Source organism: Muntiacus reevesi, chromosome 3, assembly GCF_963930625.1.
Source record: "Muntiacus reevesi chromosome 3, mMunRee1.1, whole genome shotgun sequence".
In the NCBI taxonomy this organism is placed as follows: Eukaryota; Metazoa; Chordata; class Mammalia; order Artiodactyla; family Cervidae; genus Muntiacus; species Muntiacus reevesi.
In genome coordinates this window covers 150,057,648-150,074,043 of record NC_089251.1, presented here as the reverse complement: position 1 = coordinate 150,074,043, position 16,396 = coordinate 150,057,648, and the positions used below count along the sequence as shown (strand labels likewise).

The following is a 16,396-nucleotide window of genomic DNA, read 5'->3' as shown; positions in this document are numbered from 1 at the left end:
GCTGTTCTGGGAACACGCCAAGATGCTCATACCAGGGACTTTGCACTTCTGCCCAGAACACTCTTTGGTCAGAGACCAGATGGGTAGCTCATCGAGTTGCCGTTCAAACGAGAGGTTCTATGCTGTGAGAACATCACCCCGTCCGCCGCCGTGACGCTCTCCAGCTCACAGCTCCTGTTTGCAGCAGGAGCAGCACGCACCTCTGACCATCTGCTCTGCTGTCTGTTTACTTGCCTACTGCCTTTCCTAGACTGGACACTCGACAAAAACAGTGGCTGGGTTTTGTTTACTGCCCTCTCTTCAGCTTCTGAAACCGTGCCTGGCACATGCACAGTCAGCGTGTCAAAGGAAAGAATGATACCGGCGTTACTAAGAGCAAGGAGGAAGCCCCAGCTGATTCCACACAAGCTCCAGGTGCTGGTCTAACTGCTTTACACGCAGTAACCCATGTCATCCCCACTACGGCCCTATGACAGAGGTGCCGCTAATCTCCCCATATAATGGGTGGGGAGACTGATACACAAGAAGTTAGTTTTTGCCCAAGATCATACAACAAATTAACAAGCTGGAAAGGGTTTGGGGATTGTTAATTAACTCACTCCTTTTTAATTTACAGATGGGAAGACCATGTCCAGGTGAGATGCTAATGAGAAGACTGCTGGCTGGGAACCCCTCTTTCCAGGGGGCGCTTACTAGGCCCCTGCCAGTTGGAGAACGACCCAAGCCCATCTCTCTCCAGTGATACCATAACACCCTGTCTTTACATGACTGGAAACCCATAATACTTAGCAGAGCATCTAGCATCCAGCAAGCACTCAATAGTTTTTGAAAAAGAAAAGAATGAGAGATTATAAAATTTTTGGAAGCCAAGAAAGTCTCCTCTCAGATTACCAGTGGGCTTAGCAATGCAATCAACCACAGTGTCAAAGGACATGAGAATTCTATCTGAGATAACCTTTCTGATAGGTGTCTCTTAGGGCAGCTAGAGCGTCTGTGAATGCCCAGCCTTGGGCTAACTTCCCCAGGCCCAGCAGATGGCTGGCAGAGGTTCTAGGGTCAACCTTTAGAGCAACCTGCTTTGTTTTTTATTAAGTCACTCAGTTGTGTCCAACTCTTTGCAGCCCTGTGAACTACAGCACGCCAGGCCTCCCCGTCCATCACCAACTCCCAGAGTTTCTCAAACTCATGTCCATCGAGTCAGTGATGCCATCCAGCCATCTCATCCTCTGTCACCCCCTTCTTCCCCTGCCTTCAATCTTTCCCAGCATCAGGGTCTTTTCCAATGAGTCAGTTCTTTGCCTCAGGTGGCCAGAGAATTGGAGTTTCAGCTTCAGCATCAGTCCTTTCAATGAATCTTCAGGACTAATTTCCTTTAGGATGGACTGGTTTGATCTCCTTGCAGTCCAAGGAACTCTCAAGAGTCTTCTCCAACACCACAGTCCAAAAGCATCAGTTCTTTGGTGCTCAACCTTCTTTACGGTCCAACCCTCACATCCATACATGACCACTGGAAAAACCACAGCTTTGACTAGATGGACCTTTGTTGGCAAAGCAATGTTTCTGCTTTTTAATATGCTGTCTAGGTTGGTCATAGCTTTTCTTCCAAGGAGCAAGCATCTTTTAATTTCATGGCTGCAGTCACCATCTGCAGATATTGTACTAAGAGACAACTGGTATGAAATTTTATACATATAAATATCCACCCACCTTTTCTACTCTAAGCCCATGTCCAGAAGAAAGACTCATGGACATTTTAGCCTGCTTTCACAGGACTCGGCATGTGCATATTTATCACTGTGCATACGGTGGTTATGTCGGTAGATGTGGCAGAGGGTGGTGAGTGAGATGCTAGCAGATGGGCTGGTGAGTACCTGAGGAGACTGGCAAGGAGGAAAAGGCTCCATGGAGTATGATCAGTTCATTCCAATCCTCATGGGATGGCCTCATCCCTTCCTACCTACATTCCTACCTGCCTCAGTTCATCCCGATCCTCATCCCATCCTACCCTGCCTGAATTCCTATGTATGTCCATCAATAAAATACTCCTCTCAGCTCTCCAAAATCTCCATCTCATTTTTTCATCAGAATGAAACTGAAAAAGTGCTTATGTGTGCGTGGGACTGAGTACAATGTCACAACTGTCAAACACAGAGACCCAGCATCCTACTCTTGTGAGATATTTATCCAGTCTCTAGCTGCGTCCAAACACCTTGATGGTCCTGTACTGAGGCCTCACAACTCAGCAGCGCCTTGTGCAGGTGAGCTGTGGTCAGTCCGAGAGGTTTCCAGGGAACAGCTGTTGATTAGCAAGACCTTCACAGACACAGAGTGGTGGTAAACTTCTCAGCTCTGTCACCCTCAGGGGGAGTTTGGTGATTCTCAGTCTGAGCTATTGCATTTCCTTTCAATGATGGGATGTGGAGAGGAAGCTTTACTGGTGACAGAATCACTTCTGCTCACCTTCCTAGTGGCGCAGATGGTGAAGAATCTGCTTGCTGTGTCGGAGACCAGAGTTTGATCCCTGGGTCTGAAAGGTCTCCTGGAGAAGGAAATGGCTACCCACTCCAGTATTCTTGCCTGGAGAATTCCATGGACAGAGGAGCCTGGCGGGCTACATTCCATGGGGTTGCAAAGAGTGGGACACGACTGAACATCTAACACTTTCACTTTCACCTCCCTCCCCAATCTCACCAGATACAAGAAGCAGGGTCTGATTCTTCCTATGAGACCTCGATTTCAAGCCTCAGCAGAAGCTGCAGAACTCTGCATGCATATTTTCATCTTGCTCTCGCAAGTCTCTGTTTAAATACCTCACAAGTTTTTAACTATGGTATTCAATTATCTACAGTGCAATGCTTGTCTATATTTACATCTCTAAAATAAAAATAAAACATTTCCTCCGTTAGTAATGATTATTACTAGATAATAATTTTAAAGACTGCTAAAATTTGTAACAATCATTATTAAGAGCACTGTGATTGGGCTCCATGCACACTGTCTCTTTTCCTTTGTCCTCGTTTTACAGATGGGGAAATCAAGGCTCAGACAAGGTGAGTAACGTAAAAGTCACCAGGGGGTGAAACTGGGATTGGAACTGGAGACACACTCTGTCTCTGCTGCCTGAGGTTTTATCCATGTACTGTTTTCATTATGAGTTATTACTGCATTGCTATGCTTTCCTTTTAAGAGCAGCCTGGTTTTGGGAACACTTAGGGTTCTTCCGTAACAAGGTGAAGCTACCCACAGCATCTCACTTACAGCTAAATGGAGCGGACTCTTGGTAGCACCGGAATCTGACTCTTCAAAAACACTGTTGGTTCTTTCCAAAAGCTGTGGAGATGAAAAGAAAACAACAGTATGTGAGTACAATCTGCAGAAGGAATCCTACTTTACAGATACTAATGTTGACATAAATGAAAAAGGATGCTTCAGAAACTTAAGAAATCATGCAACTTATCAGAAATATAAGAAATCAGATACAGCATATCTAAAACAAATATGTTAACTGAATATTTCAACTTCTAGGTCATCTTAGCATTTGCTATTTTTTTTAAAAAAAGCAGCTTTCATACTTGAAAAGTTGCTTAGCTTCACCAGTCTAGAAAAATAATTCTTGTTAAATCTACTTCCCACCCAGTAGTTAGTCATAATGAAAAAATGACAATACCCAGGGTCTACTCCACTATCAAACACATATTTACTGGAGATAGTGTTGAAAAAGACTTATGAAACTCTATTTTCATGAAGCTTACATTCTAGAGAGAGAACACAGACAAATAAACATACACATAAGAAAATAATCTGGTAGTGAAGTAAGCTTATAATGAAAATAAAGTAGGGTGATGTGAAATGGAGTGACTGGGAAGCTTTTTACAGCTGACAGCCAGGGGAGGCTTCTCCAAGGAGATAACAGTTAAAGTGGGACTTTAGTAATAGGAAGAATTGTGGCTGGAGAGCATTCTGGGAGGAGGGAGGAGTTAAAGAAAATATATCAAGTGGGGATGAACAGAGTGAGCTCAAGGTATGGAAGGAATAATGGGATGAGGGCATGATGTTGGTGAGGTATCGGTAAAAGACATTTTCATTGACTCTTGTTGGAAGAACAAATTGTTAAAACCTTTCTGGGCAAGTCTGTGCATACCTTTGACATCAGGAATTAATTCCTACTAAATAATTAGACAAGCACACAATGGCACATGTATAAAGAAACATGTTCATTTAAAAAATGTGTCCAGACGCTGCTCCAGGCAGTGAAGATTCAATAATAAATAGTATATTTAAAGATCCATTTTCTCAAGGCGGCGGGGGTGGGGGGGTGCGGGTGTCAGGCAATAAAAGAAAGAAGTTATGTAATTATTTAGAAAGCCATAGGTACTGTGGAGAAAAAACAGAGGAGTTTGGAAGGCTGGAAGAAAGGTCAGTTTGCAACTTTAAATATGAGATCAGGAAAGGTCTTACTGAGCAGGTGATGGTTAAACAGTGTGGAGGTGGTAAGATAGCCATGTGGTATCTAGGGGAAGTGCATTCCAAGCAGAGGGGTAAACAATTGCCTAGTCCTTTAGGGACAGAGATGCTTAAGATCATGAATGAGACGGGGAAGAAGGATGAGAATAACAGGAAAGGAAATGAGAGAGAGGGCAGGAAGGGTGGCAGTGTCATAAGGAGCCTTTGGGCTGCTGTAAAAAGTTTGGGGCTTTTGTCTTGAATGAGATGGAATTTCACTGGTGCACTTTGAGGAGAGGGCTGGCTTGTTGTAACTTTTAGACTCTAGGGAGGGCACAGAGGCCGCTGATGGGTTGGGGCAAAAGTCCAAGAAAGAAATAACAATGGCTTGGAGCGGTGGGGTGGAGAAAAGTGTCGGATTGTGGATATTTTTGGAGGCAGAATCAACAGGGTTTGCTGATGGATTGAATGTGAATGTAAGAGAGAGAAAAAAAGGATGATGCTCAGGATTTTGTTCCATGAACTGAAATGGAGAAGTGAGTGGAATATACATAATGGGAAAAAACAGAAGCTCAGTTTTGGAAATGTTATATTTGAGATGTTTTTAAAGCTTAAAAACATACATGCTGACCAAGCAGCTGTTGGATACATGGGTGTGGACTTCATGGTATTTAAAGCCATAAGATTGGATGGGATAAGCCAGGGAGTTGAGCAGAGACGAGAGACTGAATCCTGGGGGACCCAACACCGAGTTACAGAGATGAGGAGGAACCAGCAAGGAGACTCAGAATGAGTAGGTGAGACAGAAAGAACATCAGGAGAGCATGAAGTTCTGGAAACCAATGAAGAAAGAGTTTTAATGAGAGAATGCATAGCCATGTCAAAAGTCAAGTAAAAGATCAAGTAAAATGGGGCCTGAGAATTGCCCACTGGGTGTAGGAACATGGAGGCGATCAGACACTCTGCGAAAAGCAGTTTATCAAGACACTGTTTACATGGGGAAAAAAGAGTAAATAGCAATAAGGATGAATTGAATAAATTGCAATGGTATATATCACCACTTCTGATAAACTATCCCTCTTTATGTTGCCAGTTTGTTCTTCTTTGTATAGTGATGCATCCAGAAGAGACAAAACCCCAACACCCAGAGCCTCGATGAGTGGTGAATATGGCAATATTCAATGTCCACTCCAGGTTCCTGACTGATGGGCTTGGGCTGCCTTATACTGCAGGGACTGGAAAGCTCAAAACTACATTTCCTGGACTTCCTTGAACTAGGATTCCAGACATGATTTAGGTTCTGCCAGTTAGATGCACTAATCTGAAATGTTAGAGACAGAGTGAGTAGAGGACATCTTTGATCGCTGATGCTACGCAGAGTCAGGGAGACTTTGGTTTGCCTTTCAGCTTCCCCTGTGCAGGCTTAGTGAGGGTAGAGGAGCAGGACACAGGGATCCAGACAGCCATTTTCAATAGTGTGGATCAAGCAGATGCGGTGTGGCTCTCGGGCCAGTAGTGTGACAGTGACAAGCTGGCTCCTGTGTGTCAGCTGGGGCGATGTGTCTGTGGAGCAGCCATCCCACGGCTGCTTTCTGACTCCCCATCTCTCTGGTCACGGGGAGGGGGCAGGAGCCCTGACAATCCAAGTTCATCAGTTCAGGTGTATTTCTGGAGGATCAGCCTAGGGTTCCCTCTCCTAGACGTCCCAACAATATTACAAACACCTGTTTTTTGAAATATCAAATTTTAAAATTTTCTGTTTTTCTGATTAAAACAGCTAGCACGGCTTTTGTTTCCTTCAAATGAACCTGGCTGATTCAAAAAGTAATACAGATTTAAGTTTTCTTAATGAGGGGTGGAGAAAGGGAAAATACACCACCCAGTACACTAGAAAGCGAAACTTCCTAACATGCTCTTTATTCAGATTTCTCCCGTAAAGGAGAAACCTGTCAAGTGGAAAAACACATTTTAAAGCCATATGTGTGGAAAGATACCATTTTCATTTCAAGAACTATATTGATATGTCTACCTATGCAGAAAAGAAAGGTGAGAAACATATACCTTAAAATGTTTAATACAGTAGCCTAAAAGTGGGAGATTAGATGATTTTTATTTTCTTCTTTATATTTCCTGATTTTTGTGTGTGTGTGTGAATGTATATTAGTTTTGTAATAAAAACACTAAAGCTATTTCTGTTTGGACTAAAAGTGATGAACATTTCTTTTCACTTACTAGAATGATGTCCACAGACCCCTAGGTAAGTCCATCCTAGACCTGGGCCTAGTTCTAGTTCTGTGGCTCCTTCTAGTTCTAGTTCTGTGGCTAGAACTTCTTTCTAGCCAATGCATGTGGGAAAAAAAAAAAGGGTTGCATTCTCTGGCAGATCAAATATCAGTGTAAAACTGATCATCTAAAAGCACATAATTTCAAATTTTCAAGTAAAACAATACAAATAATTATATCAGAGGCATGAGGCATTATGTTTTTATTAGTGTGAAAATAGAATTTGGAACTGAAGCAATCTACGATATATTAGAATAATGAGAGTAAATTTCACTTTAACTTCAAAGCAAATAACTTTAAAAACCAATCTGCTGTACAAAGTTGAAATAAAAGCAGCCCCAACTGCTTGAAAAGGCTAGAGAACAGCTGTTCTTTGCTTTGTTTTGCAACATTATCACCTGCAAGACTTCCTGGAATTGACAGTGTGTACCAACTCCAAATCCTGTCCTAGAACGAACTTTTAATCAAAGGAACACAGAATCATTTCCACTATTATTACAAACACGATGAACAGAAGCAAGAAGACAATATACTGTTTATAGTCACAAATGAGCCATATTCCCAGAAGATTTACTGTGGAAGACCATTTTTCTACATGTGTACCTTGATTATCCTAATAGCATGGGGTGCTTTACTTCAGTCATTTGCTTAATGCCATCTATCTGGGGGACCCTGGGTTAGGAACCAGATTCAACTGTGCAGCGAGCAGATGTGGTCACTGACTTAGGAGAGCTTTGAGGCTAGTGGGGAAGCCACAGAAGTTAACAGGTAGTGAAAACTGTGAGGCAAGAGCTAGGGTGCAAGATGCTATGGGAATAGGAAGGAAGAGGTACCTGACATAACCTTGGGGGGTCAAAGAAGGCTCCTCTGTAAAGGAAACTGTACCCTGAGACCAGGATGGTAGGAGTCTGCCAGGCAAAGACGGAAGGGACTACTCAGGCAGAAGAAAGAGCTTGTGAGAACAGTGAGTGCAACACCAAAAGCTTTAAGTTCGTTAAGACTAGATGACGTGTAGGATTGAAGAAAGAGTGAGGAGCAATGAGGCTGCAAATGTAAGCAGACAACAGATTAGGTCCAGGGTGATCATATCGTTACTGTCCAATCCAGGCCATTTTTCAGATTGAAATTGGGCTGGGATAATAGCTGTAAGGGCTTCCCTGGTGGCTCAGATGGTAAAATATCTGCCTGCAATGCAGGAGACCTGGGTTCAATCCCTGGATCAGGAAGATCCCCTGGAGGAGGAAATGGCAACCCACTCCAGTATTCTTGCCTGGGAAATCCCACGGACAGAGGAGCCTCGTGGTCTACAGTCCATGGGGTCACAAAGAGTTGGACAAAATGGAGCAACTAACACTTCCACTTTAAACAGCTGTAAAGCAGAGCATCAAATCAGGATAATTCCTGAGACTCACTGAAGTGCTTTTAGTAGGGAAGAGGCATGATCATGATCAGATTCTTGGGTTTCATGGAAACCCTTTAACTGCAGTGTGGCAAATGAACTGCAGTGGTGTTGGGCCAGGTGAGGACTGCAACTCTAGGAGCAGGGAGATCAGTTAGCATATTTCGATTATGGGATTCATAAATTGTGAATTAAGTTGCTGAGAACTGATGGTGGCCTGTACTGCAGAAGAGGCAGAGGAAATGGAAGGAAGTGGGGATATTCAGGACTTTTATTTACTCCTTTATTCATTCATTCAATAATTACTTATTGAGTGCTGTGCCAGATACTGAGATTTCCAGTTCTCAAATGTTCATACCCACATGAACCTTAGAGTCCAAAAGGAGTAATGGGCATCATTCATCAACTGAGCAATGGAGGAAAGGGAAAGAACAGGGTCAAGAATGACATTCAGTTTTCTTGCTTTGATAACAGGGTGAATGGTGATGCCTTCTTTAAGATAAGAAACAAAGAGAAGGCACAAGATCAGGGGAAGGAAAATGCATTGAGTTTTAGTTTGAAGTGCTTCTGGGACACGCAAGGCTAGATGTCCACTGGACAGATGGATATAATGTTTGAAGCTTAGAAGAGAGAACTGGGCAGGAGTGATGGATTTGGTAATCATCAGCAATAGCTGAGACAGGACGCCTTCACTGTGGATGAGACTGCCTAGGGGAAAGTGTAGTGAGAAAGGACCCAAGCCTCAGGAACCTCAATTATTTAGGGTTTGGAAGAAAGTCGTAATGGAGGCTGTGAGAAGAGGAGGGTTCAGAGAGGTAGGAGGAAAACCTGGAGAATGAGGAGATGATGATGATGGTGGTGGCGATGATGATGGTGGTGGAGGCCATGATTACCACGATATGACAGTGGTGGTAGTGATCAACGACACTGTCATCTCACTGATGACAAACAAAAGTTATTAAGCATTTACTATGAGTTAAGAATTCCATAGATCATCTCACCCCATCCTCAGAAATGCACTAAGTAACCTGCTCAAGTTTGCATAGCCTGGAAAATACAGATCACAGTATTGAACCCAGGTCTAACTCAAAACCCATGTTATTTATCCCACAAAACACGTTCCTATCAACTGATAGCTGAGACTTTCCTCTGATATTTCAAAGGAAAAAGAAAATAGGGATGAGGGTAGGAAACATGAAGAGTTTTTTTATGTGCATTTTTTTAAGTATGTGAGTCTTTTTATGTCTCTTACTTCAACAATTCCCTTTGATCACTGAGATTTTCCTTTTTGTTTCCTAAGTAGTGGTAAGTAGTCATTTACACAGCAGTCAAAGGGAACATTAACTGGAATCTAGCTCCTCTAAGATGCCTCTTCTTTTGGTGATTCTTCGTTAGTTAAGAAGGCAATGTGAAAAAGTAGGGAGAAAAGAAATCTGCAAGTCATTCAAAAGTGACGTTTATGTTAAGACTTCTCTTTCTAATTTAAAATTGATTCTAAACAAATCAAGTCCAAGGGATGAGGCAGATACACAGCACTGCTCAGAGACTCGACTCTGCATAAATGTCTCGGGAGAAACATGGGGCCCCAGAGAGACAGAGAGCGCCCAGCATGACTCATTATACAAACTCGTACTTAAGCCTGGAGCCTGCAATATTACTGGAAAATAACATTGCTCTACAGAGATCACCCTCAACCTACCTTGTCAAAATCCGAAATAGAATGGTTCTTTCGAAACACAGTCATAGCTAGAATACATGCCGAAGAAGCAGCATCATATAAAGCAATGAGTTCTGCACATAAAGCTTGCAGTTATAAATCAAATAATATAAACTTATATGTATAATACCAAGCAAACAAGTTATAACTTTCTTTCTTTTAAGACCAATTCCACTTAATATATCCTCTGGCTAATCATCAACATTTACACAATCCATGCATTCACATGCTAGTTTCCATGTTGAATTACACTCATAAATCCAGTGTACACATCCAGTACATTGCCATAGGTTTCTACTGGCGCAATAAAAAATTTACACTCACTTCAAGGATTGACTTGGTTCTCTGCCTAAACAATCTATTATAACAGTTGTTTTAATAAAGCCTTTATCTGGACTACTTAATCTTATTCCTTGTTATCTATAAAATCCCAGAAATGCTGCTTTTGTCAATTGATCAATCATTTATGAAGCTTGTATAGAGAGTCTAGCACTGCTTGAGCCCACAGCCTCCTATCACCTTGCATTTGCCAAGACCCTCTTGGCCAAAAAACCCAGAAGGTCTGAGGTTTAAACTACTCCCAACCCCAATGACAAATAAAGATGGGCATCTGAGGTGGGAATTAAGAGAAAAAAAACTAGGGTGAGAGCAAGCAGACTTTGTTTGTGAAACATGAACCCTCTATCTATTTCAACTGGATGGTGGTGGTGGTGGCTGGGATGTTCTATAACTTTGGGGGGTTGAGAAAACAATTGTATAAATATTATAGCAATTCATAGGACATTTTTTGAATTTGGAAAGCATTTCCACAGGACTGGAGGGCTCACACAAAGAACACCTCAATGTCTTAAATTTAAAAGCAGCAGAGGTAACAGAAGGCCAAGTTTAAGCCTCTTTCTCTATAAACTGAATCTGTGATGATAAAATCAAGAATAAATATGAACTTGATGGTAAGCCAACTGGCCACTGGGTTAACAAAACAGTGATCTTATCCAAAATTGAGAGGAAACACATAAATATTACACTTTATAAGTGCTTTATAAGTAGACTGGTTATTTGAAAACATGGCAAGAAAAAATTCAGAGATCTCAGGAGACCTTCAGCTGATCTAACCCAGTTTCTAAATGTGTTATTTAAGGAAGCAAGTGTGGCTCAGACTGTAAAGAACAGCAAGGTGTAGCCAGCGGGTCTGTGAGGCAACCCTCATGCTGGTCAGTTCTGGTCAGACTCCTCCTACTAGTTTCCACAGGTTAGCGGGGAGGGGAAGAGTTAGAAAACCAGTCAGAAAATATCAAGGAGGTGCTCTGAGGAAAGCATTTAGAATGGATGTATTTACCTTTCAGCAGTGAGAACTGAGAGGACATTTATGAGTATTCAAGTCTGCAGAGGGCTGGAAGCAGACCAAGACCCCTTGGAAAGCTGGCATCTCTGTCAGAAATTCTATTTCACATTCCACTTGTCTGTGCTTGAGAATGAGATGCTATGTGGGCAACCTCAAGGCTGACCCAGAGTCCACTCTGCTGTGACCTGACTCTGGGGCAAGCCGGAAGAGGGGGCTGAGTCTGCAGAAGTTTCAGACCACCCAGCCTGTGTCCACACTCCACTGAGAGGCTCCCAGGGGCCCGGGAGAGTGCTTGGGGTAGCCCACAGGGCTTTCAGTCTCAGAATTAATATGATGCTCCAGGCTGTACAGACCCCAGTGAACCCCAGGTCTTTGGGCCTAGCCCAAAATAAACTGGCTTCCTCATGATGACACGTGGGTAGCAGCAGTGACTGTTTCTCAGGATTCTGCTCACACCCATTCACAGCTATTAGAAAAAGCGGTGTTGCTTGAAATTGTTATTAGCAACAATTACTGGAAACTCACTGGCTCCTGGAGATGTATGAATCTAATCTAATTTCTGCCTCCTCCACTCAATTCCATAAGTAAGGAGCCATTAACTCTCTATACTTTGTGCAAGTCAAGGTCTATGCAACTTCAAAAGGAGATAACACAAATTAAGGAGGGCGCTACTAGACGCTTAGCTTCTTGGGAGCTGATTTTGATTACTCTGCTTATCTCCTCCCTCCAGTGTGTATTCAGTTCCTGGTGATTTCCTTGCCAATTAAAAGGCAGAAGAGCCTGTAGTATGTGTATGGAAGGCTAATGAAACCTGCTGTGAAGATAAAGGCAAATACAAGATACAAAATGCATGGTGTTCAAAAACTATCTTGCAAGAGGCCTTAAAAATGTTCATCTACTTTGACCCATAAACCTACTTCAGACTCTATCCTGAGAATGTTTTAAGCTCAAAGCCACTCAAGAGTGAAACAGTGGTAAACAACCTAAATGGAAGAATGTCTAGGTTGTGATTGATCCAACACTTGAAAATTATTTAGCTTTAAAAATGTTTACCAAGTGTTTCTAATAGCACTGGGAAAGGATCATTCAGAATATTTTATGGAAAATAATCAATGCATAAAACTGCATATTTAATATTATCTCACATATGTAAAAGAATAAAATATGTGAGAATTCCTTCTCACATATCTCACATTTCCTTCAACTGGAAGGAAATATACCAAGAGGGTTAATAATAACTGCTTTGTGCTTTGTAGTAGAGGGACTTCGGATGTTTGATTTTTTCTTTTCACTTTTCTACATATTCTAAACTTTCTACAACAAATACAGATTACTCTAAAAAGAATAAAATAAACTTGTATTTAAAAGTGAGATAGTTGAGTCAGATGATTTCCAAGGTCCCTTTAGCATCATACCCAGTAAAAATTTATGAGGCGGGGGGGGGGGGAAGAGTCCAATATTTTCATATTAATTAAATCAATAATACCAATCTGGCTGGTTCACTGTCGGTTGAGTACATTCCTTTGTGGCCATTAAATTGCAAATTTCTTAGAGGCAGAGACTACCTATTCCTTGCAGAAGGTATTCAATAATGTTTATTGAATTTAATTTAAATCTGATAAGTGAGGTGGGAGGGGGGATCAGGATGGGGAACACATGTAAATCCATGACTGATTCATGTCAATGTGTGGCAAAAACCACTACAATACTGTAAAGTAATTAGCCTCCAACTAATAAAAATAAATGGAAAAAAAAAAAACTCTTTTAACTGCTAAAAAAAAAAATCTGATGAGTGAATGAGAGAGCAGTGGTGGGATTAATTATAGGGTGATAACACATTTGCTTCCCTGCTTTGACACTGCAATACTATAAAAACATAACTGGAATTTTATATTTTGAATAGATTTTTCCCTTTAGAAAAACCATGTGAATACTGTATTCACTGTTACTTTTAATAAATCAGCTAACCAGTCAAACAAACAAACCTGATCTTTCACAGAACATGGTCTTATAACTGAAAAATGCTTGAGGGTTAAGCGTGTCTTTCTAAACCACAATGTCAGACCCCAATGCCAGGTAGTGGTAGAACTGATCCTGAGGTGACCCTCTGGCCTTCACTTATAAGGAAGCAAAGAAGACTAATATCAAATTAAATTTTTATACAATCAATTGACCAATACCATAAACAAGGTAAGATACTAGTAAAAGCTCTTTATTTTTTACTAGTAAAATAATTCTAAACATATTTTCTGGTTTCAAATACATACAACAGTCCAGAGGAAGCCATATAATATGTTTTTGAAATAATGAAACAGTAGAATTCTTTTTATCTTGCCATGAGCATTCCATATAAGGAAGAATATTAAAATTAACTCAAGAAATAAGTCACTCCCTTTAGGGATAAGATATCATGGTTCCTGAAAACACAAGAACTTCTCTAAGGTTGAAGCCAAAACTGATTATGAAGGAACAAGGATTTTAACTCACTGAAGGAGTTGCAAAGAATCACTGCAGAAGTCATCCCAAATGTGAAAAAATCATCAAAATGCTCCCTATTATTATTATTTTCGAGGTTCCATGGCAGCTTTGGATTTTAATGATTTAACTCATGCTCAGAATTCCTAAGTTCAATTTTTTCCAAGCCGAATAAAAATATGAAATGAATATATCTGGATTAAACAGAACCAGAAGGAATAATTCACCTTAATAAAGACATTATTCTCTCTCGTGCCATAATTTCCTATAACTGAATTTGGTTTCATGCTTTTGTCTGGGCAGTGAGCCAAAAGAGGGAAAGAATATTGATGTCTTGGAGATAGGACAGAAAAGAGAGAGAGCTGAAAAGCGTCCCTATGAAAATCTCTGAGGAACAGGCTGTAGTCAAAAGCAAATGCCAAAAGCACCAACCTTAGATAAAGTGTGTGCCTTGACTGCTGATACCAGCAAAGTTTGTGTTTGGGGCACCCTCAGCGGTGCTAGGGATGAGACAGTGATAATTATGGCAAGGAATTTGCTTACAACAGAAAACTTGGGCTCTTCTCTTGATATTCATAATAAAGGAATTAGCCTAGACTATACCTACCTCCTCCTGAAATTTGCAGAGTAATTCAAAAGTTAAGGCCACTCTTCTATATCAGCAGTGAGCTCAACACACCGCTATATTAAATTGGTGTATTCAGTCTGAGTGACCTGACTCTCTTTTGGATCCCAGCATTACAAGTGTGCTGTGGTGATGGTGTAGTGATGGTGGGGTATGTGTGTGTATGCGAAGGGGCAGGGATGGGGGGAGGAACACAAAAGCAAAAAGTCTGTTTTAACCAACCATCATCATACTTGGGTAACATGCTGTTCAGTTGCTAAGTCATGTCCGACTCCTTGCAAGCCCAAGGAATGCAGCATGCCAGGCTCCACTGTCCTTCAAGATTTCCAAGAGTTTGCTCAAACTCATGCCCATTGAATTGGTAATGCCATCCAACTATCTTATCCTCAGTCGCCTCCTTCTCCTGCCTTCAGTCTTTCCCAGCATCAAGGTCTTTTCAAATAAGTCAGTTCTTCACATAAGGTGGCCAAAGGATTGGAGTTTCAGCTTCAACATCAGTCCTTCCAATGAACACTCAGGACTGATCTCCTTTAGGATGGACTGGTTGGATCTCCTTGCAGTCCAGGGGACTCTCAAGAGTCTTCTCCAACACCACAGTTGAAAGCATCAATTCTTTGGTACTCGGCCTTCTTTATGATCCAACTCGCACATCCATACATGAGTAATGAAAAAACCGTAGCTTTGATGATATGAACCTTTGTCGGCAAAGTGATGTCTCTGCTTTTCAATATGTTGTCTCGGTTTGTCATAGATCTTCTTCCAAGGAGCAAGTGTCTTTTAAACCATCCACAGTGATTTTGGAGCCCAAGAAAATAAATATGCCACTGTTTCCATGTTTCTCCTCATCTATTTGCCATGAAGTGAGTGATGGGACTGGAGGCCATGATCTTAGCTTTTCGAATGTTGAGTTTTAAGCCAGCTTTTTCATTCTCCTCTTTCAACCTCATCAAAAGGCTCTTCAGTTCCTCTTCACTTTCTGCCATTAGGGTGGTATCAGCTGCACATCTGAGGTTACCGACATTTCTCCCAGCAATCTTGATTCCAGCTTGAGCTTCATCCAGCCTGGCATTTTGCCTGATGTACTCTGCATAGAGTTAAATAAGCAGGGTCACAACATACAGCCTCGATGTCCTCCTTTTTCAATTTGGAACCAGTTCGTTGTTCCATGTCCAGTTCTAAGTGTTGCTTCTTGACCTGCATACAGGTGTGTTTCGCTGGAGGCATGTAAGGTGCTCTTGTATTCCCATCTCTTTAAGAATTTGCCACAGTTTGTTGTGATCCACACAGTCAAAGACTTTAGCATAGTCAATTAAGCAGAGCTAGATGTTTTTTCTGGAATTCCCTTGCTTTCTCTATGATCCAACAGATGTTGGCAATTTGATCTCTGGTTCCTCTGCCTTTTCTAGATCCAACTTAAACATCTGGAAGTTTCTCGGTTCAAGTACTGCTGAAGCCTAGCTTGAAGGATTTTGAGCATCACTTTGCTAGCATGTGAAAAGAGAGCAATTGTACCTTCCTTTGAATATTATTTGGCACTGCCCTTCTTTGGGATTGGAATGAAAACTGATGTTTTCTAGTCCTGTGGCCATTGCTGAGTTTTCCAAATGTGTTAGCATATTATATTGAGTGCAGGTCTTTAACAGCATCATCTTTTAGGATTTGAAATAGCTCAGCTGGAATTCCATCACCTCCACTAGCTTTGTTCATTTAGGAAAAAGAATTAGAGGGATAAATACCAAGAGGTTCTTGATAAGATTCCCTATTGTTAAGAAAAATGATTCAAAACTTGTAAATTATGCAAAGAGGATAATTCCATGTCCCTTTAAAAATCACACTGAGGCATTGTTTTAACAAGCCTACCCAGGGATTAATTTTTAGTAAAATGTTGATTAAAGGCCCAGTCTCTATGAAGTTACATTTTGACTCGTAGATCTGTTTCCTCTAGAAATACACATTATTTCTGTGTGGTGGAAAAGATCACTCTAGATATGATAGCTTATTTCTCCTTTGGATGGTAACAAGTTTTGTATCTAACCTAACAATCTTACTCTAATATTATTTTACTAAACTGTGTATGAATGCTCTGTTCTGCAAATGTTCCTTGAATAAGCT

At 41.3% G+C, this 16,396-nt stretch overlaps 1 protein-coding gene across 6 annotated transcripts in view; it reads right to left on the bottom strand.

Moving 5' to 3' along the window:
* Positions 1 to 16,396, bottom strand: part of ANKRD44 (ankyrin repeat domain 44) — a 305,459-nt gene that overhangs the window by 33,302 nt on the left and 255,761 nt on the right. For all 6 annotated transcript variants that reach the window (XM_065930903.1, XM_065930904.1, XM_065930905.1 and 3 more), the window contains exon 17: positions 3,259 to 3,330. In XM_065930903.1, the coding sequence (XP_065786975.1) occupies positions 3,259 to 3,330 (72 nt within the window). The remainder of the gene's footprint in view (positions 1 to 3,258; positions 3,331 to 16,396) is intronic.